At 42.1% G+C, this 23,076-nt stretch overlaps 2 protein-coding genes across 4 annotated transcripts; one reads left to right on the top strand and one right to left on the bottom strand.

The window, feature by feature from the left end:
- Positions 1-4,787: 4,787 nt before the first annotated feature.
- On the top strand, positions 4,788-19,158 carry LOC117860526 (uncharacterized). The gene is made up of 15 exons (XM_034743841.2): positions 4,788-5,283; positions 6,478-6,546; positions 6,643-6,744; positions 8,866-8,931; positions 9,560-9,703; positions 10,262-10,309; positions 10,568-10,674; positions 12,067-12,141; positions 13,202-13,253; positions 13,344-13,915; positions 14,170-14,376; positions 14,456-14,576; positions 16,837-16,950; positions 18,654-18,770; positions 18,858-19,158. Exons 1-13 carry the CDS (start codon positions 4,855-4,857, stop codon positions 16,903-16,905), a joined length of 2,061 nt encoding a protein of 686 aa, XP_034599732.1. The 5' UTR covers positions 4,788-4,854; the 3' UTR covers positions 16,906-16,950; positions 18,654-18,770; positions 18,858-19,158.
- A 1,124-nt stretch (positions 19,159-20,282) lies between these two features.
- LOC117860201 (uncharacterized) lies at positions 20,283-22,704 on the bottom strand. Of its 3 annotated transcripts, none has more exons than XM_072294358.1 (3): positions 22,429-22,704; positions 21,061-22,103; positions 20,283-20,540 (listed from the first exon to the last, which is right to left on the bottom strand). In XM_072294358.1, exons 2-3 carry the CDS (start codon positions 22,072-22,074, stop codon positions 20,523-20,525), a joined length of 1,032 nt encoding a protein of 343 aa, XP_072150459.1. In that variant the 5' UTR covers positions 22,075-22,103; positions 22,429-22,704; the 3' UTR covers positions 20,283-20,522. The 3 variants fall into 3 exon arrangements, with proteins under 3 accessions (XP_072150459.1, XP_072150458.1, XP_034599344.1); XM_072294357.1 differs by having other exon boundaries at positions 20,283-20,633; positions 22,429-22,699; XM_034743453.2 differs by lacking the exon at positions 20,283-20,540 and having other exon boundaries at positions 20,788-22,103; positions 22,429-22,701.
- Between the last annotated feature and the right edge of the window lie 372 nt (positions 22,705-23,076).

Here is a 23,076-nt window from a genome sequence, read left to right as displayed (position 1 = left end):
ATCCGCAAGAAGCAGCGCCGCCGCCGGAGCATCGCCAGTCCTAGCCCTTGCTCGAAGCTTTAGTCCCTCTGCCCAAGTCTGCCTCTTCCCGACCCCAAGCTTTCCTTTCAGGAAGAAGGTGAGTTGCCGACCCCAGTCCGCCTCGCCCGACCGCTCCTATCCACCCGACCCCAGTTCCGTCTCGCCCGACCCTATCTGTTCTGCCGACCCTTATCCGCCTCGCCCGAGGGCTTGGCTGTGATCTTTTTCTTCAACTCGAGGGTGTATGTGTAAAACTGGGGAACCCTTCAGCGCTTGCGTCTAAGGACCCCTAATTTATCACAACCTCTAGTTCAAGGATCAGACCACTAGTTCCTTCCTACCCTTACCTTTTGATCACCATCAGCTCTTGAACCACCATCGCCTCCTGCTCTTTGTCGCGAGTTTCTGGGCTCAGGCAAGCCAGTGTTGCTGTTGAACTAACTGTCTAAGCTAACCCTTGCATTGCATTCGTGTAGAGCTGCACCTCGCCGACGGTTTCTACGAGCTTCACCCGGCGCCAGAAGAAGAAGCTGCAGCCGAGCTCCTGCCCTTCGAAGCCGAAGTCGCCTCCGAAGTCGAGCCGTTTCCGTCCTCCTTGCTTGAAGGCAAGCCCCGGTTGCATCAAAGTCCTACGTGTTTTACCAGACTTGCGCATGCCTTCCGTAACATGCTTGTACATTTACGTATAGGAGTTGTGTGAAACCCTAGGTGCATGACTCAGTGACCCATGATCTGAGCACTAGCTGTTGGACCGAGTAGCTGCATTGCTTAACTAGGAACACGGTAAAAGCCGAGTGATTTCCTGTCACTCGCGAGTTATAGGAGTTGCATGTTTACTCTCCTGTTATAACCATAAGGACGATGGACGGGGCAGGGTTTTCGGTAACTCTTTGGTGGTCGGATGGTCGCCCCGTCTGTCTATGAAATCTGCTAAGGCCTGACAGTGGTGGTGTTCGTGATCAAGTGTTTGAAAGTACTAGCCTCATACTTAGTATGGGATGAGGAAGCCTAGTACCGGATTGAACCTAGACGTGAGCGGTCGCCCCATTGTTCTTGGAACGGAGTTTCCCCTGCTGGTTGTCGCACGTGGTGGCAATGTGTGGTCATAGGACGGCAGAGGCCGAGTCTGTGGAACCTTGCACCAAAGGAAATGGGCCCGACACGAGTTAGGGGATTGATGGGGAAGGCCGACACGGGAAGCGACCTCCGGGTGCGCGGATGTCGTGAGGCTAGGTTCACCATGCATGGTTAAGGAACTCGAATCGATTCGTTTGCCTCTCACAGTTTGAGATTGCTTGATCGCTATGTCACCCTGAGTAAATGAGGAATCTGATGATGGCAATGTTGCTTGTTATATCTACACATCTTGTTTGGCTCTGTGATTGCTTAGAATAGGTTGCACAACCTAGACTGGTAAATGAACATAGAACCGGAGCTAAAACTGATATAAGGTTACTTAGTGCTTTTGGCAAACAAACCCCTCAGCCAAGAAGCCTTGCATGTCTAGAAGAAGGAGTAGCCCTTACTCCTATCGGTTAAGTCTTGTTGAGCTTAGTAGCTCAGCCTTGTTGTGGCTCCTGTTTTTCAGGTGAAGTGGCTGCGTCCGACCCCTCTCTGGTTGGTGCTTGGCCGCCCCAGCTCCCACCAGGCTGGACGGTCGAGTGGGACCCCTCCTCGGACGGCGAGGAGAGGACTCAGTGATGTTCTGGTCGGCCTCGCCCGGACATCCGACCCCGACGAAGTCTTCCGCTAGTATTTTCTCTGTTGTCTTTTGTTTCATAAAACTCTGATGTTGGACTTTATGGTTGAGTTAAAATGGGTGAAACTTGCTTAACTCAGTGGATTTGTTGTATTCTCTGTGGACCGCTCACCTTCGTGTGGGTTTGCTAAACTCGATCCTGTTTAAGTGGTTAAATCGGATGAAATCCGACGGCACTTCGTGTTAGCTCGGTTCAGGCAGGAGTGTCGCATGTCAGGCGGCTTAACCCTGCTTAATCAAGCTAATCCGAGGTGGTTCCGCCACATAGAGGTTTCAAGGAAATAGATGCAAAATTCAGGGAAAGGACTAACCTCAGGCATGAAATCAAGCAATTCAGAAATAGGTGGACACAATGCAGGAAATTATATGAATTTTTTGTAAGGCACATTGAAGACAAAATAAGCAAGGTTGAAATGGTTGAAAACTAAGTGTGGGAAGTACTTTGGCAGGTCATGAAGTGTGGGCAACAACAAGTAGCTGTCATGAAGTGTGGGCTTTGTCATTAGCTTGTTAGAACTATTTAAGAAACTTGTGTGAACTATTTTTCCGTCATGTGTGGACTATTAGTTGTTGTGTGAGAACTGATTTACTATCTTGTGTGGACTATTTGATTGTCATGTGAGATATGATTTCCTGCCTTGTTGAGAACTATTTCATGGTTGATCCATGGTATTTCCATGTTTGTACAGGTTGACTTGTTTGATTATGTTGATGACTGGCTGGTTAAGAGGGAAAGGATAAGAAGAGAACTTGTTGCCGTTGGTGCTTTGCTCAGTATGTACGGTTATGACACATACTTGAACAGATCACAATATAGGGTGGCTACAGAAATTGGATATGAATGGGTTATCAAAACTTTAGGAAATAGAACATCTTGCTACAACATGTTCAGGATGAATAGGGATGTATTTGATAGGCTTCATAATCTCCTTGTCCAATCTTATGGATTAAAGTCTACAAGGAGAATGATATCAGTAGAGTCTTTAGTTTTATTCCTATGGATGTGGTACCCCTCAAAGCATGAGGCAAGCCGAAGATCGTTATGTTAGGTCAACTTGGACATGTAGTAGGAAGTTCGATAAAGTACTGCACAGTATTTCCAAGCTAGCAGGGGATATCATTAGACCAGTTGACACAACATTTAGTACTGTGCATCAGAAGTTGAAATCTTCACGGTTCTCTCCATATTTTGACAATTGCATTGGAGCTATAGATGGGACACATGTGCCTGTTGTTGTACCAACAGAGAAGGTTGTCCAACATATGGGACGACAAGGGTACACTAGCCAGAATGTGTTAGCCATATGTGACTTCGACATGAGATTTACTTTTGTCATTGCGGGATGGCCTAGATCGGTTCATGACATGAGAGTCTTCGAAGATGCATTGAACAAGTATGGCCACAAATTTTCACGTCCCCCCGAAAGTACTTACATCTTCTATGATACAATTCTTCACGTAGTACGAATGTTCTGCATATATGTAACACGGGTACTATTGATGTGCAGGAAAGTTTTATCTTGTGGACTCTGGATACGCAAACTGACCTGGGTATCTTGCACCATAGAAGGGTACAAAATATCATCTACCAGAGTTTCGAGCCGGACCACTTCCAAGAGGTAAAAAGGAGCAGTTCAATTATGCACATTCATCATTAAGAAATGTCATCAAGAGGTCTTTTGGAGTTTTGAAGAACAAATGACGTATTTTGCACGATTTACCAGCTTATCCAATGGCAAAGCAAAGTCAAATAATTATTGCTTGCATGGCAATTCATAATTTCATTAGAGATAGTGCTATTGCTGATGTTGATTTTGAGAGTGCGGATCATGAAGAAAACTATGCTACAGATTCGGAAGGAGCATCATCTCAAGCAAATGAAGGTACTACCCAACATGGAGATGAAGATCAAAGCATGAACCAGTTTCGGGATTGGATAGCCGATGGATGGTTCAATAGGTCATAGGTACTTTCATTTTTTTTGTAACAATGTAATTTTTGGGCTACACAACAATTTTTGGCTTTAATAAAAAATAAATGGCTGCCAGCACCGTGGCAAGCCATTTTGTTCTTTGGCGCAAGGTAGAAATGGCGCGCGCCAGGAAGAAATGGCGCCAAGGAGCCTCGCGGTTGAACCAGGGAGGAGAGAGTAGCCTGGCAGTTGAACTAGGGAGGAGGGAGAAAAGATGGGTAGCATTCATTAAGTGCAAACAAGTCTTTATCCTTCTCATTAAATACCTTTTAGCAAAGGGAATCAAACAGCCTTGGGTAAACTTTAGCAACTAAAGTTTAGCAACTTTTAGCAACTAAGGAGGCGTTTGGTTCCCTTTGCTTATTTTTAGCACGTGTCACATCGAATGTTTAGATACTAATTAGGGGTATTAAACGTAGACTATTTACAAAACCCATTACATAAGTGGAGGCTAAACGACGAGATGAATCTATTAAGCCTAATTAATCCATCATTAGCAAATGTTTACTGTAGCAACACATTGTCAAATCATGGACTAATTAGGCTTAATAGATTCGTCTCGCCGTTTAGCCTCCACTTATGTAATGGGTTTGGTAAATAGTCTATATTTAATACTCCTAATTAGTATCTAAACATTCGATGTGACGGGTGCTAAAAATAAGTCACATGAACCAAACGACCCCTTAAAGCAAGAGGAACCAAACAGGACCTGAATCTTTTGTTATTGACATTACATATTGTGAAAAATTAATGGTCAAATTCTTACATTGAGAAACTCAAAAATGTTGAAAAATGTTTTATGTTTAAAGAGTTGTTTCAGTTAAAACATGCCTTACATTTAAATTTATTATTTTCTTCAATAACTTTTACATTGGGACCGACCGACTTAAAACGAGCCCATGTTGGATCCAACGGAGAGCGACTTCTCGAATCAGACGGCAAGCGCCGGAGTAGCGGTCACGGTACCGCCGCCGTCACGTGGGTGGAACAAAGCGATATCAATTGCCAAAAGCCAAAACTGCTGCGTAAAACCCCAGGCCCTTCAGAATCCAAAACCCCCATTATTCTCACCCACGAAACCCTAGGTGGTCCCGCGGCGGCGATGGCGACCGGCGGCGACAAGCCACCGTCCCTCGACGCCGACGTCGACATGGCCGACCTCGCCTCCCTCGACGCCCCGGCGGCCTCATCCGCCGCTGCGGCCGGCGTCCCCTCCACCCGCTTCCGCCCCAAGGCCAAGGGCAAGCCCAAGCCGAAGCCCGAGGCCCCCAAGCCCGTACCTGTGGCCGTGCCCAAACCGGAGTCGGAGCCGGAGCCGATGCCGGAGCCGGCGTCGGCGGCGGAGCCGGAGCCCGAGGCCGCCAACGCCGCGCCGCCGGAGGATGATCGCGTGGACGCTATGGAGGTGGACGGGGCGGGGGACGCTGCTGGTGTTGGGGAGCGGGCTGAGGCGGAGGAGGAGGAGGAAGACTTCGTGGTGCGCGAGATCGATGTGTACTACACCCCCAAGCCCTTCGATGACGACACCAAGGTAATGTCCAGCGGAGCCCCGTCCCTTTTACTTGTTTCATTCATTGGGTTATCGACCGCTTGAGGAATATGATGGCTCCGACTTTGACGGTCTGTGTAATTGCAACATTGGGAGGAGCGTGTATGCTATACTGATACCCCTTGTCTCTTTATCTTTGCTTTGCCTAATCATAGGCTCTGCATGTTCCTGAATTTGGCTAAGCACTGGATTGGTTCGTGAGATTCTACAAAATAAACTGATTCCTGCTCTGCTGGGTTTAGATTGTTTGAAATATACTGTAGTAAACTTTAGATTGGATTGTGTCAAACTGAGTGGCAGGTTGAATTGGATAATTCTGCTGGGTGTTGTGGCAATTTAATTTAGTTTTCCAGTATTGCACTTTAGATTGGAGTGTGCCAAACTAAGTGCCAAATTGAATTGGATCATTCTGTTGGGTTTTGGGCAAGTTCATTTACTCCTCATCTTTGCATGCTTATCTTAGGCCAATCCCAGTGGAAGATTTCATTTTGTTGTTTTCAGGAGTGCCACATCAACAAAATAGAAATGAAATCATGGTGAAGCTCCTTCTACAATGCATTGTTTCATCTTCGCAATTTCATAGGCTCCCATCACATTTGATTCTATGACTCATCAATAGTTGGAAACCTTGTATTGGTGGTTTCATCTAGATGAAACTGGTTTCATTTCTCTCTCCTTACTTCTTTGCCACATCACAAAAAAATCCTAGGTGGCATGCAATTTAATGAGAATGGAACTCCTATTGGGAGTGGCCTTATTAGCTCGATAACCATGTTGGGCCACCTAACCAATCATGCTCTAAGCTACTTGTCTCCACATCTTTGCATGCTCATGCAGTCATTATTCAGAATCAATGGCATCGTATAAACTTGTTCTAATAAGGCTTATAAGTGTTGATTATAAACTCTTCATGCTGTTTATTCTAGATTGTGGTAAAATAAGAATGTATTCGTACTAAACATCTGCATATATCAAATTAGCTGACCAATTAGGCCCTCTTAAAATGTTGATAAACGACTATGGTAGGTTTATTTTTTATATCTTTCCTGAACATCCAGCAGTTGTTTGTTTCTTCTTCATGTTGAATTGAACTATAAATTCATTTCTATTCTGCAAATTGCGTTTCAATTAGTATTTGTATCTAAATAGTTGTTTTATTTATAATCTGTACCACAGCTGTACATTATGCAATATCCCCTGAGGCCATGTTGGCGCCCTTATGAGTTAAATGAGATATGTGAAGAGGTACATCCCCAATTAACTGCATATGTTCTTTTGCTGTTGTGAATATCTATTATCTAAAATATATCTTAGTCAGCAAAAGGATTATGAATATATCAGGTTCGCGTGAAGCCATTGAGTTCAGAAGTTGAAGTTGATTTGAGTGTCGATACACAGAGTGAAAATTATGACCAAGAGGCACCTTTGAGACTGACAAAGCAGGTGAGTCTTTTAATCTTGTAAAATCATATGACCCACTATTTAAATGTACTTATTAGCTCTGTGATACCCTTAGGCAGAGTTGAATTTGTGTTCGCTTGTTGGTTTAATCTGATCAGTGTCGATAAAATTATCATATTCTTTATGTTTAATGTTTGGATACTTAGTTGCATAATGGTTGGTTTACTAAATGTGCATGTGCACCCTAGTTTTGTTGTTTTTATGAAGAATATCAGTTCTTCCTTTCGTGACTATGTTTTTACTGGTTCGTGTATCCCCTGCTTTTTGTGGTCATTGTGATTGATTATGAACTTTCTGCTCGTTGTTTATAAAAATAACATCTAACTGCTGGGTGTTTGTTTTTCGATTGCATAATCTCTGGTTGGCATAATGTGAAGTATGACAGGGTTTAGATCTGGCTGTAGCTTAGAGCTAGAGATAAAGATTAGCTGTGTTGTGCAGCATCAAGTAGGATAAGAATCACTGTTGAATTGTGTTTTTTTATGATCCTGTGTTTAATGTCAGTCCATTGAAGATATGGTGCAGCATTATTACCACTAAGCTAGTAATATTAATCGGTCTTGTCCCTGTGGCGCAGCAGTTGGTTGTCAGTGCTGTCACATCACACAGGTTCAGGGGCATCTATACTTATTACAACCTGCAGTTTGGTCATTGTACTGCAGTGCCTTCATTTTGTGCATTGATGAATTTTACTTGCTTTTAATCATGAATAATCTTTTGCGATACTCTGTGGAAATGTATGACCTGCTTGTTTCACATGGTTTAGTGATAGTATGGTTTTGTTACTTGAGGGCCAGTTTAGCATACTTGTGCGTGCTGCATAATCTAGATACTTTTGTTCTATGATTTTTATACATATCATAAGTCCTGGTGAAGGAGGAGTCAATAAGCTTGGTGAGCCAACATAAAAAACCAACCACTTGTATGAAGACGAAACAAAAAAAGAACCAACAATGAACTAATGGTTCTTTCAAAAAGCCACTATTGTACTGAACGTGAAAACAAGTTAGATTCAGGGCTCTTCGTAGTCAGATGGCTTTGGAGATATTTGGTAGCATATTTTGAAGTATCTTGTGGCAAAAGAAGACAGCATTCTTATGTCGAATAACTTTGGTTACTAGTGCTAAACTAGAAGGTGGAAGCCCATTTTGGTATGTTCCACTTTTTGTTCTATACATCTCTTGTCACAAATACTTGACGCTTTGTACATGCATGCAGCCGAATTTTGACCGTCTTGATGATGAATATCTTTTAGGATATTTAGGTATGAAAAATGAATATAATATTTTTGCGTTTTATATACGTATCTCCCTCCAGTTAAGAAAACAATAGCAATTTGGACAGTAACACCAAGTGCAACTTTGACTTCTCTTTCCTATTTGAATGTCTCTATGAAATACAACAAAAGTATGATATTATGAAACTACTTTCCAAGACAAGTATATTCATATGGTTCTTTCAATCTATATATTTGAAAGAGAATCATACTTTCAAGAAGTGGCTGGAGCCATGACCAAAATTCCTAGATTTTTTTTGGACAGGAGTACAATATTAATGTTGGTAAAGTCCACCAAGCCGTTTATTCATGGATAAATAATTTGTTGTTTAGCTATCTGGTAGTTCTCCTTGGGGGCTTGGTCCCTCTGTCATTCTTGTTGTTGTTTGGTTAGATACAGGTGTGTTTGTGTGTGTGTGTGTGTTGGTCTTCATTTTTCTTTTCTCTCATGTTTTTCTTTTCTTTAGCTAGTTCCTTTCTAGCAGGTTGTTGGGTGTCTGGCCTTGCTGTACCATGTTTATTTCTTTTTATATATAAGAATAGTGATCTCACTGGGGGGATTTCCCCCACAGTAGAGGTAGAAAAATACCAGTTGGTGAAGTTGTGTTTTCAGGATGTCTGTTTTGAAATTGCCAATTATTTGTAAGTGTATTGAAACATAATAAACTGTAGTTCTACTAGTTATGCTGATATAAGATTCATCTATGGCACTTGTGATGGTATCTAAATTCGGTACTAGTTCTGCTAACATTCAAATAATTTTCTCACACATTTTGTTCATATCTCATTGATATCATGTTTTTGGCCTTACTTTGTGTTGTTAACAGACACTATCATCATCAAAGGCAGATGATGTTTCTGATTATGCGATTGGAGTACTTAAGGGCAACTTGGTAAGTACTATGACAGCTTCTGTGGTTCTTTAGTTGGTGGACAGATATCTGTAATGAGTAGCTAGATACAGTCTATTGAATTGGTATTTAACACTTAGTGTAGGATATATATGGCAACAACAGTGAAGCGAATCATAAATGTCCTAAATGATTTTGGCTGTATTAGTAGGGACAGGTTAGTGTTTTCTTGTGTATTAAGTTGCTCCCTTCCTATCTGAATAAGCCCCTGGGTAACATAACTCCTGGTTGCATCATTAATTTTTTATTCCCATTTCATATTCATATGTTCTGTTGCAGTTGCATCAATCAGAGATAAAGCTAGTGCTTGTTTGTTACAGTCATTTACGTTATTTCTGATTGACTCTGTACCCTTGAACCCTCCTCTTTCCCCAAGGTACCCCCACTGTTCCAGTGGTACTGAGTTTGTGGCCTTCATAGCTTCTTGTCTTTTACACCTAGCAATTATTATTTGTAATTCAGAACTCAAAACACGTTTCCACATATTTTTGGCCTCCAGAGAGAATGTGTTGGCTGGTAGCTTACTAGGCAACATGGGACTAATCATTAGCATTAGATGTTTATTTGGTATGATGTTCTGTCAAGTCAATATCTTCCTTTATTTTTGCAGGTTCATTTGAATCATATTGATGCAGTTGTGCAACTGCGACCATCAATGTCACATGTATTTTCTGGTCGAGCATATACTAGGCAGGCTTTACAATCTCGGGAAATGAATGGTGGTGCTAGTGGCTCAAAGGCTTCATCTCGTAAGGTGTTGCACAAGTTCTCAGTCAGATTTAGTACCATTTGTTGCTCTAAAGGTTTACTGCCCTTGAAATTTGGTCTGCTGTTTTCTTCTGCGTTGTAGCCCTTTCAATATGATCATTTGATTGAAGTGTTGCATACATGCAAAATATTCTCTTGTCCAATACTTATGCTGATTATGTATAGAATATCTGAAGGAGTCTAATTGCCTGCAAATATGAGCCAGATGTCCTGTTTGCCTGGGTATAGGAAGTACTCATCATTCGCTTATTTTGATCGAAAATGCCAAGGAGGATGGATTATTATGGCGTTGGAATATGGTCCACATATTTCGTCCTTGGTGTCTGTGATAAACTGTTTAATGCTGCTTTCCCTTACACTTATCGGCATTATTTTTCATTTCCCTATTGAGCTGTCCATTTTTTTTGGTTGATAAGCTTCCTACTTTCTGTTGTGGTTATTTTCATCAGTTACATATAAAAGGAGTGCCACTATTAATAAGGGTAGATTGAACACAGCTTCTGGTGCTATGATCTATTCATAATCATATTTCATGTGCTTACAGGGAGACGAGCACCCAGAAGATTCTAAGGACCATGCAGAAGATTCTGAGGTTAGAGATGATGGTACCATTTTTTATTTTTACTTTCTTAGAAAATTTGTTTGCATTAGCTAGTCTTCAGGATCACCTTTGGTACTGTTATGTTGTATTTTACCATTTCTGCTAAACAATGGGTCTTGTAATTATGTGATGTTACATGTGTCAGTCAAGTTTGCTTTTGGTATTTATTACATTATAACTTGTCAAAAGTTCAGTCTTTTTGCGTGCTTGATGTTGCTCTGTTCTTTGCATACTCTTTTGTTGTTACAGCCATGGATTTCTCTCACGTACCAACCAACAGGGAGTAATATTTCAACCAAGTACCATGATAAGATGATATCAAATGAGGGTGGACCTATTGATTTCACAATGAGGAAGTGAGTGCCTTCATGGGTTTTCATCATTGTCTTCTAAAAAGTAGTTCAGTTATACTGCAGCTTTCTTTGTTGACATTTCCTTTTATTAAATGGATATATGTGCACACTAGAACACATAGTATTCCAGTCCCAAGAGATTTTTTGGATGATGTGTCTTCACCACTATTTTCTAATATAATATAGATTGGAAGTTTCTCTAAAATTATAGTAATATGAAAGTACCTTTTGAATTTTCGCATATACAGCTTAAATATTCATAACTTTGGTAACGAAATTATTAAGTGCATGACATGACTTTGTTTTGGGAGGGTTAAGGATAACTTTAAAAATAGCAGATTTGTCAATATTGAACTTACCCAGATTAGATCAAAATTGGCATAAACTGGAAACTGATGTGGCCTTGACATGTAGCCAGGGAGTGCTGGATTATTTTATTGTTTGCAACAATTTTTCTAAATGGATCCAAGAAGATTAGACTACTACATTACAAAAATAACATGCTACTTGTTTGCAGTTTTTGTTGTCTCCTGTTTGCTTGCCAGTTTATTTTAGCAAGATATGTTGCTGTTGCTGTGTCATTTTCTGCTGTAAAAGGCAGTCTGCACGATGGCATGACACCTAATGCCTAATTACCATTTAGCGGGCACCGAGATGGGTTAGTTGGGTGAGGCAGCAACCCAGCACTAGGCAGCCTAGTGCTAACGTTGGTAGGCGACTGCCTTTTAGAACAGGATTAACACATGAATAGGAAACACATATGATTGTGCTTTCGAATCCTATGGAGTTAACACTTAACACAGGAATTGGTCGTGTTTGATTTGGCACATGATGGCAAAAAATGAATGTACATTGTTGCTGTGTACTTTTTAGTTATGGATCAAGACTTCAAGAGTATTTTTTCCGAATCTGTTGATGTTCATAATATTGAGATAGTGAGGCTGCAAATTGTGCCTATGCATGCATGGGTAACTATCTTTTTGTCCAAAACAGGTTGGGGATAGACTAGATATCAACCTCAATGAAAGTTGAAAGCAGAGAATATCTGAGTAAAAAATAGCACTATCATGAATAGTTGGCCACTATCGTAGCTCATGGTTTGAGCATGTGGATTGCTAAGTTTCATGCGCTCTAGATAATTAAACATTACAATCCTTCAAGTCTCTCTTTGCTGCATCCTCCCACTTCATATTGGTTGTAAAGAAAAGAAATATCTTGCAACAACTTACTAGAACTGCAACATCTGCATTGAGTATTTAACTTTATTTTTGTTGGCTTCTTTTTTTCCCTGTATTTGCTTGTTATTACCGTTGTCAGGGGCAATGTAAAATTTTATCAAACAATCACCCTTTTTACCTACTTTGCCAACACAACTGATCCTGTGTTATTGTCCAGCTCTGATTATGTAATGTCCTTGTGTCCTGGAGCCTCAACTAGCAGCAGGCATATTAACAAATGCCAAGCAATAAGGTGCAGTGCACATAATTTCTCTATTCTCCTTTTGCTTTCATTATGAGAAATTGTGGGTGTTTGGTGAACCAGCTCATTTTGTGATTATACTACGATAATGGTAGTATTTAACTTCTTGAGTGTGCATTTTCTTTGATTTTATGAAAGGGTTATCTCTGTAATTTTTTTATCAGTTGATCTTAAGTCTGAAGTCTCAACTAACTGCTTCGTCAGGTATACTAGTAAAATTTTATAATTTGAGAAAACTAGAATTTTGCAGATTGTTATTTGGAAAAACAAGTAGGAGAAAAGCAGATATATTAAGGGCCAGCTCCAGCTCGAAGAAATTTTGGAGACGGTTATCCCTAGCACCAGCCTTCTATAATGACAGGAAGCTCTCCTGCCAGTTCGAAAAAAAATCCTAGCTCCAGAAACTTTTGGAACTTGAGCGAACGAACATTAAAGGTGTCTATTAGTTAAGCAAGTTACTATTATTTTGGATCAAATACGTGTCTAAATCATTTCTATAGTTTATCCTACAATCTCTAAATCCAGCATGGATCTCAGAGCTGAAGGGGTGCCAAAGGATCTTTGCATGTATGTATGTTGTTGTCGAAGGAAACTAGAATTCTACGAACTGTCATGACACCCCATCATAGTATGATGTATTCACATCTTCTATCTGATACCAGAAATTTTAGGTTTACTGTTACTTGAATTTTGACTTCAGACATATTAGTTGAAGAATATTTTTGTTTCTCAGTTAGCTTGTCGATATTTATGAAGATGTTTCATGCACTCTGAATTTTGTGTTGCTATAACTCCACTATGGTAGGAAATTCCTGTTACTGATGTCACATGCATGCTAAGAAAGTGCAACTTAATTTGCTACATCCAATATTTTGCAACAAAAATGTCTTGCTTCAAATGTGTATATTTTGCATTTTCTTGAATTCCCTTTTCTGTAAGTGACTGTCTGACTGCCTTTTCTTCAACTTCTTCGGATTGTTGTCGCTATATCTGAACTGTATAATGCATTTTGAAATACAAGTTACATATGTTTATCTGCATTTCATAACAGGGAGATGCTTTTGCTACCACTGGAAGAACGCCTGAAAAAATGGTTTACAGAGGTTAGATTGAGATGCTTCTGTTTAATGAATGCTTGGAACTCTAATGAAGTTGACTTCTACTTTTTTTTAACATTTACCTATTTAAAATAGGTTTCAGAAGTAAATCAGTTTGATGCTCTGAAGCACCTTGCTCCAACCTATTCAGAGGAAGAAATCTTGAAAGTGCTTCCAGAGTATGCATATTTGGTGCGTGGTTTATGGGTCTGCAAAAGTTCTTTGTTGTTTGATGATGGATATGCTTCCAAAAGAGATAGAGTTCTTCTTGAATTTACAAAAATGGAGTCCATCCCTTCAGATACTCTAGATGCATGGATCAGACTGGATGACCCTAAGAGGAAGAGGATACTGTTTCCATTGTGTAAAAGGCGTGGAATTCTGAAGGACTATAAATTTATATCGGCAGATTTGTCCTTTTTAAAACGCTACCCTCATATAGTCAATGAACAAGAGTGTGCTTGGTCTGCTCGTGAGATGATTCTCCATGAGTCTCCAAAGATGTGCAGTACAGTGCCTCGGAAGGGCAAGAATTCAACCAGACCTAATGTTGCTTCTAAAGGGCCTCATCCAAATACGAGCAAGGGCAGGGATGGCCCTGCTCAAGGAAGTGATGACCTTGTGCAGTCTGTTTTGGGTACTGTTTTTACTGCCAATAAAGTTCGCAGGTTAGTTCATATAAATTCACAGGTCACCCTGGCTTTTCATGGTCTTTTATTCACCATAAAAATTTGTCGATTCAGTATCTTGTGTAAATTCATTCATATTCAGTTCTAATTGCTTCCTGAACATTTTTTACTTAATACTTGCTTTTATTTAATTTTATATCTTATTAACAACTATTTATGTGGCATTACATCTTGTATAGGTGCCAATTCACTGTTAAGTGGAATATAAAATGATTTATACATGTTTATGGCAGCATGCAGGCAGTTGTTAGAGACTTGCGCCAGTTGGCTGCAAAATATGCTTCCAATAGAAAGGATGTATCAAAATTCCAAGCTCTGTCTGATGCTGCAAAATATTGTGCATCACTCCCTCATGATAAGCTGAAAAGTTCGATACTTTTAGTTGCTGTTGATGTTCATGATGTATTTGTTGCAAAGCATGAGAATAAGCTTGCTCTACGGTAATGCACTATTGCGAATTTGAAAAATGCACCATTTTGATATGACAGCTCTACATTTATTAATTTTTTTTGGCCGCAGAAACGTACTCATTTTGCTCTTCCGTAAAAAAGAACCCAATGCAACATTGACCAAGCAGGAAATTCTTGCTGCTGCTGCAAAGATTATAAAAAGAGAGGTTACTGATAGGGAGTACCATCAGGTGTGGACTGAAATCACTTATTATTTTTTATGCGGCAAAATAGGCAGTTTGGTCCCTGAACTTTACACCAAGGGTCAAGTTCATCCCTCAACTTTCAAATCGGTCAATTTAGTCCCTCAACTTCCATTTTCAAGTCGAACTCTTCCTTGTGCTAATGTGGTGCTATATCTCAGTATGAGACTAATATGAAAAGTCCATTTTACCCTTAGCTCATGTAGGTCAAATATGTATACGCTCATACTCCCTTGATACATACATACATCAATATTTTTTTTAACTAACATAAAATATAGTTTCTAAAAAATCTATGTACTCGTACTTTTTAAAATCGTGCATGTGCTCATATGAATTAAATTTTGATATGCAAAATATATGTACTAATATTCTTTCATGATATACATAATTAAATTTAATGTATGTACATATACTCTAAAGTTGACATGTACTTATATACTCGTGGTACGGTATACATGCTCCATGTACGTATTCATACTCTCTCGGTAAATATATATGTTCATACTTTATATATTTTGGATAATACTGTGTTAATTTCGGTGGAAAATTGTGGAGGGGGAGAAGGAGCCAATGGCAAAAATGACTTCACATTAGTTTCATACTAATATGGAGCCTCATATCAGCACAAGGACATGCTTGATCCAAAAATAAAAGTTGAGGGACTAGATTGGCTATTTTGGAAGTTGGGGGACGAACTTGACCCTTGGTGCAAAGTTCAGGGACAGAAATGGCTATTTTGCCTTTTTATGCTGTTCCATTATGTTACTCTACTAGTTTGGTGCATTAATAAAAGCTGTAGGAATTTCTGGCGATGTCGTTATATTACCGTGATACCTTGATAGGCATCCCATCTATTCACTGATCAAAATGCTGTAGACAATAATTTGAAACATAACAACCAAGCTCCAAGAAGTTCAAATTTCAATGTTTTGTTTGTGTGTGTTGGGGGTGGGGGGCCTTATGCAATTCAGAATTATGTCTGGTGAAGCAACAAACATGATATTATAATGTATGTGAGCACCAGCCACATAGATCCTATGAATGCCATATATAAAGGAACTATATATAACTGAAACTTATGTGGCTAGTGAACCTTGATCAGCCCAGCCCACCTGGGCCCATCATGCCTTCTGCTCTATTTCACTGCCTGTTCCTCTCCCCCGCTGCCACTTGTCGGCTGTCGCTATCTAGGCCACAGCGAAAACCACGTCCATCAGCCCATCACAATGTGGACAGAATGGTCACAAATACTGCAATGGGATGCCTCGTACATGATTGCGTTGTGTTGTCATGGCAGCCTCGATCTGCTGCAGATGTGGCGGATGTCCCTGCATAACTGCCTCTTTCAGTTATCCGTACTTTATGTTTCCTTTTCATTTGACTTGTTTGCTACTCTGGTGCTAATCAGTTACCTGAAGTACCGCCTTGAATCGCAGTACGCAGCTTCTTGGTGTGATTCTGGTAACTATGCCTCGAAGCTCACCCCACTCAGCTACTCCATCCTAAAGCCTTCATACACTATCACCAACTAAAAAGTTCAGCCTATACAGTAGTGCAGTGCACTTGAGTGGGGATATGATACATTCTTGGTGCTTGGTCTTTATTCTCTGATCATCCCTGTCACTTGGGAAATGTGGAAGCATCGGAATGCTTTTGTGTATGACGGTGCTAGGCCTAATATCCAGGTTCTGCTGCAATCTGTGGCTAAGGAGAGCAACCTGTGGTGTATGGCGGGGGGCCTCTGCATTGCCGTTGCATGAGCTCCTTGCTGGTGGCAGAGTGGTGAGAATGTAAACCTAAACACCTCGGTGGGAGAGGGGTTGTTTTAGCCTCACCCTCTGTACTTCTCTCTTAATGAAATAATATGCAGCTCTCCTGCGTTGTTCAAGGAAAAAAGGTATCCCTAGGTTTTAGTTTGCAACAAGAGAACGAATCTGAGTGTTAAATGCAATTTTGCCTTCCTTTGTACCACTAGGGTAGACGCCAGAAAGCCAGTGGTATAATTTAGAAGGCTAACTGGCCTTTAGACTTATGATGTGAGTTTCACTAATGATGTTTTGTTTCGATAATAGACTACATGGCCAGGTCAGTGTCACAGTATACGAGGATTCTTGCTATATATCCTTTCTTTGCCAAAGGATTGTGCTCTAAACTCCTGATAGTAGTGTTTCTTAAAAAATGCTTGTTTCATGGTATGTCAGTTTGTTCTAATGTTTAAAGTTATGGCATGTTTGGTTACTTTTAGGTTGTGACTGAGATCTGCATTTCTACTGAAGATGGACACTTGGTATTGAAAAATGGCGACGAGCCCTGAATTCACTGTGATATGCCTTGTAAAGGTCCATTGGACTTCTGACAAGTATGTTTACTTTTCCTGTAATTCTAGTTCTTAACCAATTGAATCAGGCAAATGGTAATGAACGATACCATAAAAATATGTTACCTGAATCTGTCAAGCTGAGGACCATTTTGTTAATCTTGTTACTAGTGAGTTGTGTCCAGGTTCAGCTAATGTCTAGATTCATTCCTCTTATTGCTAGCTAGATTTCAGCTTGTAGTTGAGAATAATGGGCAGATCATAGGAGGCATATAATGCATTTATGGGGAGGCTATCATGAGCACACCCTTTATTAGCTATATGTAAATGAGAACAATGAAGGCTAGAGTGGCTGAATCGACCCAAAACTACTACTCCCTCCGTTCCAAATTATAGGTCGTTTGGCTTCTCTATACATCTAGGTGCATAGCAAAGATCATGTATCCAGAAAAGTCAAAGCGACCTACAATTTGAAAAGGAGGGAGTAGTATTGTTTTATGCTTGTGAGAAGGTAGTGAGTGTGTTTGTGATAGACACTCAAGAGAGATGGAGTGGTTTCTAACACATTTGGCCTATTTTTCCTTGCCATAAAATGGAAGTGAGACCTTACCTGAAAAAGGTCTGTCAATACTTATGGTGTTCTATTGTGAAATGGAAGTGAGATGTCACTTGATAAGCTCTGGCAAAATAGAGAACGTTTGAACATTATGTCATCATGACAAGGTGACTAGCAAGCTGTGGCTACAATTGAAGTGGAGACATGTTTTTCATTGATCTGTCTAGTATGTATATTCTCGTAGGTGTGGTGTTAAAAAGTTTTAGAAACAAAATCATAGCAACTTGTGGGGCAATTAAGATATGGCTGTGGTTAGGTGAACCTATTGAAATCTAATATCTCCAACCCTTGTTACCTGGACCACTAGGCCATCACTTAGGTGCTAAGTGATGCGTTGGCTTCTAATGGTAATTGCAATGGCATGAGTGGCTGCAGATAAAACCTGCAGCAGCAGAGATCTCTTAATTTTGTAGAGCGTGCTGCCAAAGAATAAGTGAGAAATTAAATAAGTAATAATAGTGCTAGCAGAGTAGAGAGCATTGTATTTCTATCACTAGCATGGCAGAGAGCAGCAACATAAGGTGACAGATCATAATGATGCTGAGGAGGGGCCAAAGCAGGGTGAAGTTCGTTTGCATCTGCTTTCTCATTCTTGTGTTGTTAGGTATCCTAACTATACTTTTCGCTATGCACAAAACCTCCAAAAGTGCCAACTTGCTAGGGAAAAACAATGTTTTGTTTGTGACCAAACGATATCAAAGTTTGTGTGACAGTTTTTCTGGGCTTGGCTCATTAGGCTCTAAATCAAACACATTCTTCATGGCTTGACCACCTTAACATCCAGTGAGTCTGTGGCCTAGTAGCTTAGTGAGTAACCTTCTGTTTGGATCTGGTGTAGGCTATTTTTTTTTATCTTTTTGCCAGACCCCATCAGCAAGGCCCACACTAGTGGTTGGTCTGTGAGTTTAATTAGTATATTACTGTTAAGCTAAAAGAATCCAAGTAAACTTTATTATTTTTGGCTGATTATTGCTGCTACTGACTAGTAGTCACTGATGGAAATTGATAAACTTGGCCACCTTACCACCTAGAATTTCGCTAACAATAGGACTGCAGCCAAAATTTCCTTTTGTCAGCTGCAAATTTGTCAGGAAATGTTAACCCAAGCTTCAATGATTATTTTTACCAGGATTCTTATCAACTGACAGAAGATTTTAAAGCTGGCATCAAGTCAGCGCTCATCATACTAAATATCCTAATTTCTGGGTGTTATATAATATAATATTGGTCCACTCAAGCTTTATGGGTATGTTGTTTCTAGTTCATTTCTATCTGGAATTTATTTCTCTTATATGAATCTGTTAACTGATTCTTAATTTGTTTATTTGAACAGAGTATTGCAAGTTTTGCAGGGTTAGCAAAATTGCAGAGTAGTTTGTGAGCCACTTCTAGTCCTCATCGTATCATGGTTACTAGATTCTTTCCGTCGACTGAGAGCTCGGTGGGACTGCCGAATTTGGAAATGGCTGTCGCCATGGCTGGAATGATATCTCAGCTGGTTAATATTGTATATATTTTTTGCTCTTAATCCTCTGTTTCGAACGTACAACTTTGGCTTTTGGATGAACTGCATTCTAGTTTAAACTTCAGTTTTTGAATTCTGGTTATTTTAAACGTTTCGCTGCTGCTGGTAATCGTCTGTCCAAGAAAATAATGAATTTAGTTATAGATTCCATGGACCGAGGTTGTGTTTGGTTAAGCTGTGGCTTTTGAAAAAGTACTTGTGAGCTGTATAAAAGCTGTTGTAGGTTGTGGACTGTGAGAGAGCTGAAAGCCGTTTGGTGAAATAGTGTTAGCTTTTTAGAAACACTTACAAGCGGACCTTACATGTCATTTACAATTTACAGTTCATCCCGCTCAACTCTCCCTCTCATTGACAAGCGGACTCCACTTGTCAGCCTCTTCCTCTCTCTTCCCTCTCGCGTCTTGCCTGCACAACGGAGATGTAGTTTCGGGACCTGGCCACGAGTAGGAGCTGGCCATCAACAAATGGCACATCATATAGATAAGAATCAAGCTGCTGCTTTGCTCCTCACTCATCTTTTTCCTCTCGAACAGCAGGAGTTGGGTGAGGAAGCGACGGGAAGGGAGCTAGGGAGGTCATGTCGGTTGGTTTGGGAATGGTGGAGGCACAACGGATTTGGTCGGTGAATAGGCGCTAGCAGCTACAGACGCACCCTGGGCTCGGCGGCTGGCTGTTCCACCCCCACAAGTCGTGCCTCACCCTGCCTGACCCCTTCACCCTGCCTAACCCCTTCACGGTCCCGCACCTGGTGCTGCTACCCTCGGCCTCATGCCCTGCGCCGCCAGCAACTGGTCGCACCCCTACCTCTTACCTAGCCCCGCGTCGCTCGCGTCGAGGAGTCGCAGCACCTCGTGACCCGCGGTGAGGGCCTGAGGGGTGGCCCCAGGGCAGCGGGGCAAGGCGTGGGGGAGGTTGGAGAGGAGGCGGCCGGCGTGGGGAGGTTAGTGGAGAGAGGCGTGTGAGTGGTCGCAAGAGGAGGGGTGTGCGGACGGGAGAAAGAAGAGAGGACAAACGAATCGTTATCTTCGTAAACAGTAGCAGGTGGGTAATTTTTTCAAAGATACCATTTCCATAGCTGAAGAAAACAAGGGGAGCTGCTTTTGCCCAAAGCACCTTATGGGTTGGTAGCCATTTGGTTGGCTTTCAGCTTTTTTGAGAACCCAAAGGACCTCCATAGCTGAACCAAAGGACCCTGAGTGCTAGTGACAGCAATATTTCCAGCTTCCAATGATGTTAAGGAAAAAAACACTTATTTGTCACAATATTAACATTTGCGCACGCGACAATGGCAGAAACAACAGGAAGGTAAAGAAATGCACATAATATGTTTACATGCGATCTCATCCTCACGGCTATGGTTACTATATACACATAATATGTACCAGCAATGGCTGAAACAAAAAAGGAAGGAAATAATTTAGCAATCAACAATCTTTTACTCACACCAATGAGTCTGTCGACATCTTCAGTGTCTCATGCTATGTACATCGCCTGTCGAGATAGATAATTCAGAAGACGCTCTTATCCAAGCAGCTCAAAAGCTAGTTATCTCATATCATGATGCTAACAACAACAAAAATCCATCTGAAAAAACAAACAGTAAAAATCATTCGTTGACTCGCTTCATTTGCTTTGGAGCGGTAAACAAGCACACATCGCATCAGTGAGAATACAGTATCAGTTCTACAGCGACACATTTTCAGTGCCACCCGCGCAGTGACTTCATTTTGCTGTTGAATGTTTCTAAAAGTGAAAAAGATTGGGAATTATTGTTTCAGCATCAACCATCTTGATGAAATATGACGTTATTACAATGTCTGATGATTAAAAGGGGAACTAATAAAAAAATTAGCAAAAAGATTGTGGTATCGCTTACACATCAAGAGCTCATCAAAACTTTTCTAATTGCCACAGCTAAGATCAAAATTAGGAGGCACCTAAGCAGTGACATGGATGCAGCAACCTTGATCAGGGGCTTAACAATTGTAGCAGCGAAAGTGAGCCCACATACCTCAATGAAATGGTTCATTAGCAGCTCGCTCTGTGGCTCATAGCTTTGCTCCTTGGAAGAACTGCTAGCTTCCCTGATGGCCGGCGTCAGCAGCACAGGGCTTGATCCATGGCTTCCCTGAAGGCTCTCCTGCCGCGGCATGGCACCATCGAGCTTTGAGCAGATCTCGGTTAGTAACCGGGATTGTGCATCGCCGACGGACAAGGTGGATTCCCTCAGTTTCGTCAGCTCGGTCTGGAGAGACTGCACGGTGGTTTTGATCTGCTCGATGTCGGCTTCCACTGCGGCGTTGCTCTTGCACGATTTCTCGTCTTCTTCGGCGATGATCTCCGGCGAGGTCCTGCCCGCTGAGCGCACGCCGCTTTGCGCGGGATAGCTCGGCGCACGAAGGAGACGGTGGGAGGCGGACCGGTACAGCCTTGGCGGCGCCGATTGGTTGTGCCTCGCCCTGTCCTCCCTGCCGATCACCTCGCCGATGTCCGACACCGTCCTCGCCGGCCTTCTGTCGCCGGCACTCTTCTTGTCAGCGGCAGCGTCGTCGGTGCCCACGGCGACGTCGAGCTCCGAGCAGAGCTCCTCCAGGTGCGCCGCCGGGAGGGACGCGTTCCTCCGCGACGCGACGCCGTTCTTGGCCAGCTTCCTGAGCCAGGGGAGGTCGAGGGCGGAGGCCGGCGAGAACGGGTCGTCGCCGGTGGCGTGGACGGCGAGCAGCCGGCGGTTGAGGGAGCTGATCTCCATCTCCTGCTGGAAGACGACGGCCTTGAGGAAGGCGAGCGTGTCCTCGTCGTGCTGGATCCGCTCCTCCGCCACGCGGCGGAACTGCTCCGCCTCCATCCGCTCCGCCGCCTTCTCCGCCTGCAGGCGCAGGATCATGGCCAGCGCCTCGTCGGCGCCCGATGCCGCAGCCTGCCGCTCCTCCTCCAGCTCCGCTCGCAGCTCCTCCACGGCCCGCGCCTGCTGCCGCAGAGCCTCCCGCAGCGCCGCCATCTCGCCTTCTTCCTCGACTCCGGCCATCAATCCCGCGGCGTATGAATGTGTAGCAACTAATTTCAAGAAGATTTACGCTTCAACGAGGGGATTCCAAACTAATTTCAAGGAAAGCAAAAGATTTGTGCTATCACAGCAATGTCAAATCAGTAGAACAGTGCTGCACACGTCTGGAAACAGCGGAATCTTGAAAGAAACCAGAAATGAAAACTGATTTGGGGATTACTATGACAAATCTGCTTTTTAGCTGGTTTGTGGAACGGATCATCACTGTAGAATCCAAAGTGGAAGACGACAAGTCGTGACGTACGGATTACCGCGTGTTTATAATGCAAATCCGGAAGAAAAGAAACGGGGAAGCAGATAATGCAAAGCACCAACCTTTTGAGAGAGATCGTGTTGCCGAATGCCAGAAGCACCGATTTTCCAACGAGGATGGGTGATCCACAAGTGTCAATAATCGGGGACTTTAGGAGAAAGGAAAGCTACATTTGTGCATAAACTAATCTTTTTGTTTTTGTTAACTACTATCATTGTGAAAGGGGCATGAAGAAGGCTGTAGTGCCAAAGAGTGGCTTCCATCCATTGGCTTGATAAATAAGGCACCCATTCAACTTTGTTTAAATATTTCCTTCCTTTGTTAAACTTTTAACGTGCACAATCATTTCCCAATATCAAAGAATCTGTCAGCTTGACCCCAGATTAAATAGAAGAAATTTAAAAGGAAGGGAAAAGCCGTATCCAGTCAACATGCAGGATGGGGACTGTGGGCCCCCACATATCCGGTGATGGGCTTTGTCTGTTTCGATGGATTTGGACAGGGGCCAGTTTTTTAAGCGACCGTCACGAGGAAGCCAGGCTGAAGAGGGGTGGGATGGCGCGAAGGACCCGAAGGTGGAGGCGCCGACAGGCCAGTCGACAACTGCTACGTGGTCGTACAACATTTTCAATGGGTTGAAATTGCTGTTTCAAAAGAAACTTGGTAAAGTGACGGGGTCTCTCTTTTGTCAAAAGGTTCAGATTAGGGTC

Source organism: Setaria viridis, chromosome 6 (assembly GCF_005286985.2).
Source record: "Setaria viridis chromosome 6, Setaria_viridis_v4.0, whole genome shotgun sequence".
Classification (NCBI taxonomy): domain Eukaryota; kingdom Viridiplantae; phylum Streptophyta; class Magnoliopsida; order Poales; family Poaceae; genus Setaria; species Setaria viridis.
Note: the sequence above shows the minus strand (reverse complement) of the source record. Positions and strands in the feature narration are given on the sequence as shown.

Excerpts from the sequence above, each read along its gene's own strand:
- LOC117860201 (XM_034743453.2), bottom strand. The coding sequence starts at position 22,074 with ATGGCCGGAGTCGAGGAAGAAGGCGAGATGGCGGCGCTGCGGGAGGCT.
- LOC117860526 (XM_034743841.2), top strand. The coding sequence starts at position 4,855 with ATGGCGACCGGCGGCGACAAGCCACCGTCCCTCGACGCCGACGTCGAC. Across the intron at positions 8,932-9,559 it reads GAGTACTTAAGGGCAACTTG|GTTCATTTGAATCATATTGA; the intron begins GTAAGTACTATG and ends TTATTTTTGCAG. Across the intron at positions 13,254-13,343 it reads TGAAAAAATGGTTTACAGAG|GTTTCAGAAGTAAATCAGTT; the intron begins GTTAGATTGAGA and ends TATTTAAAATAG.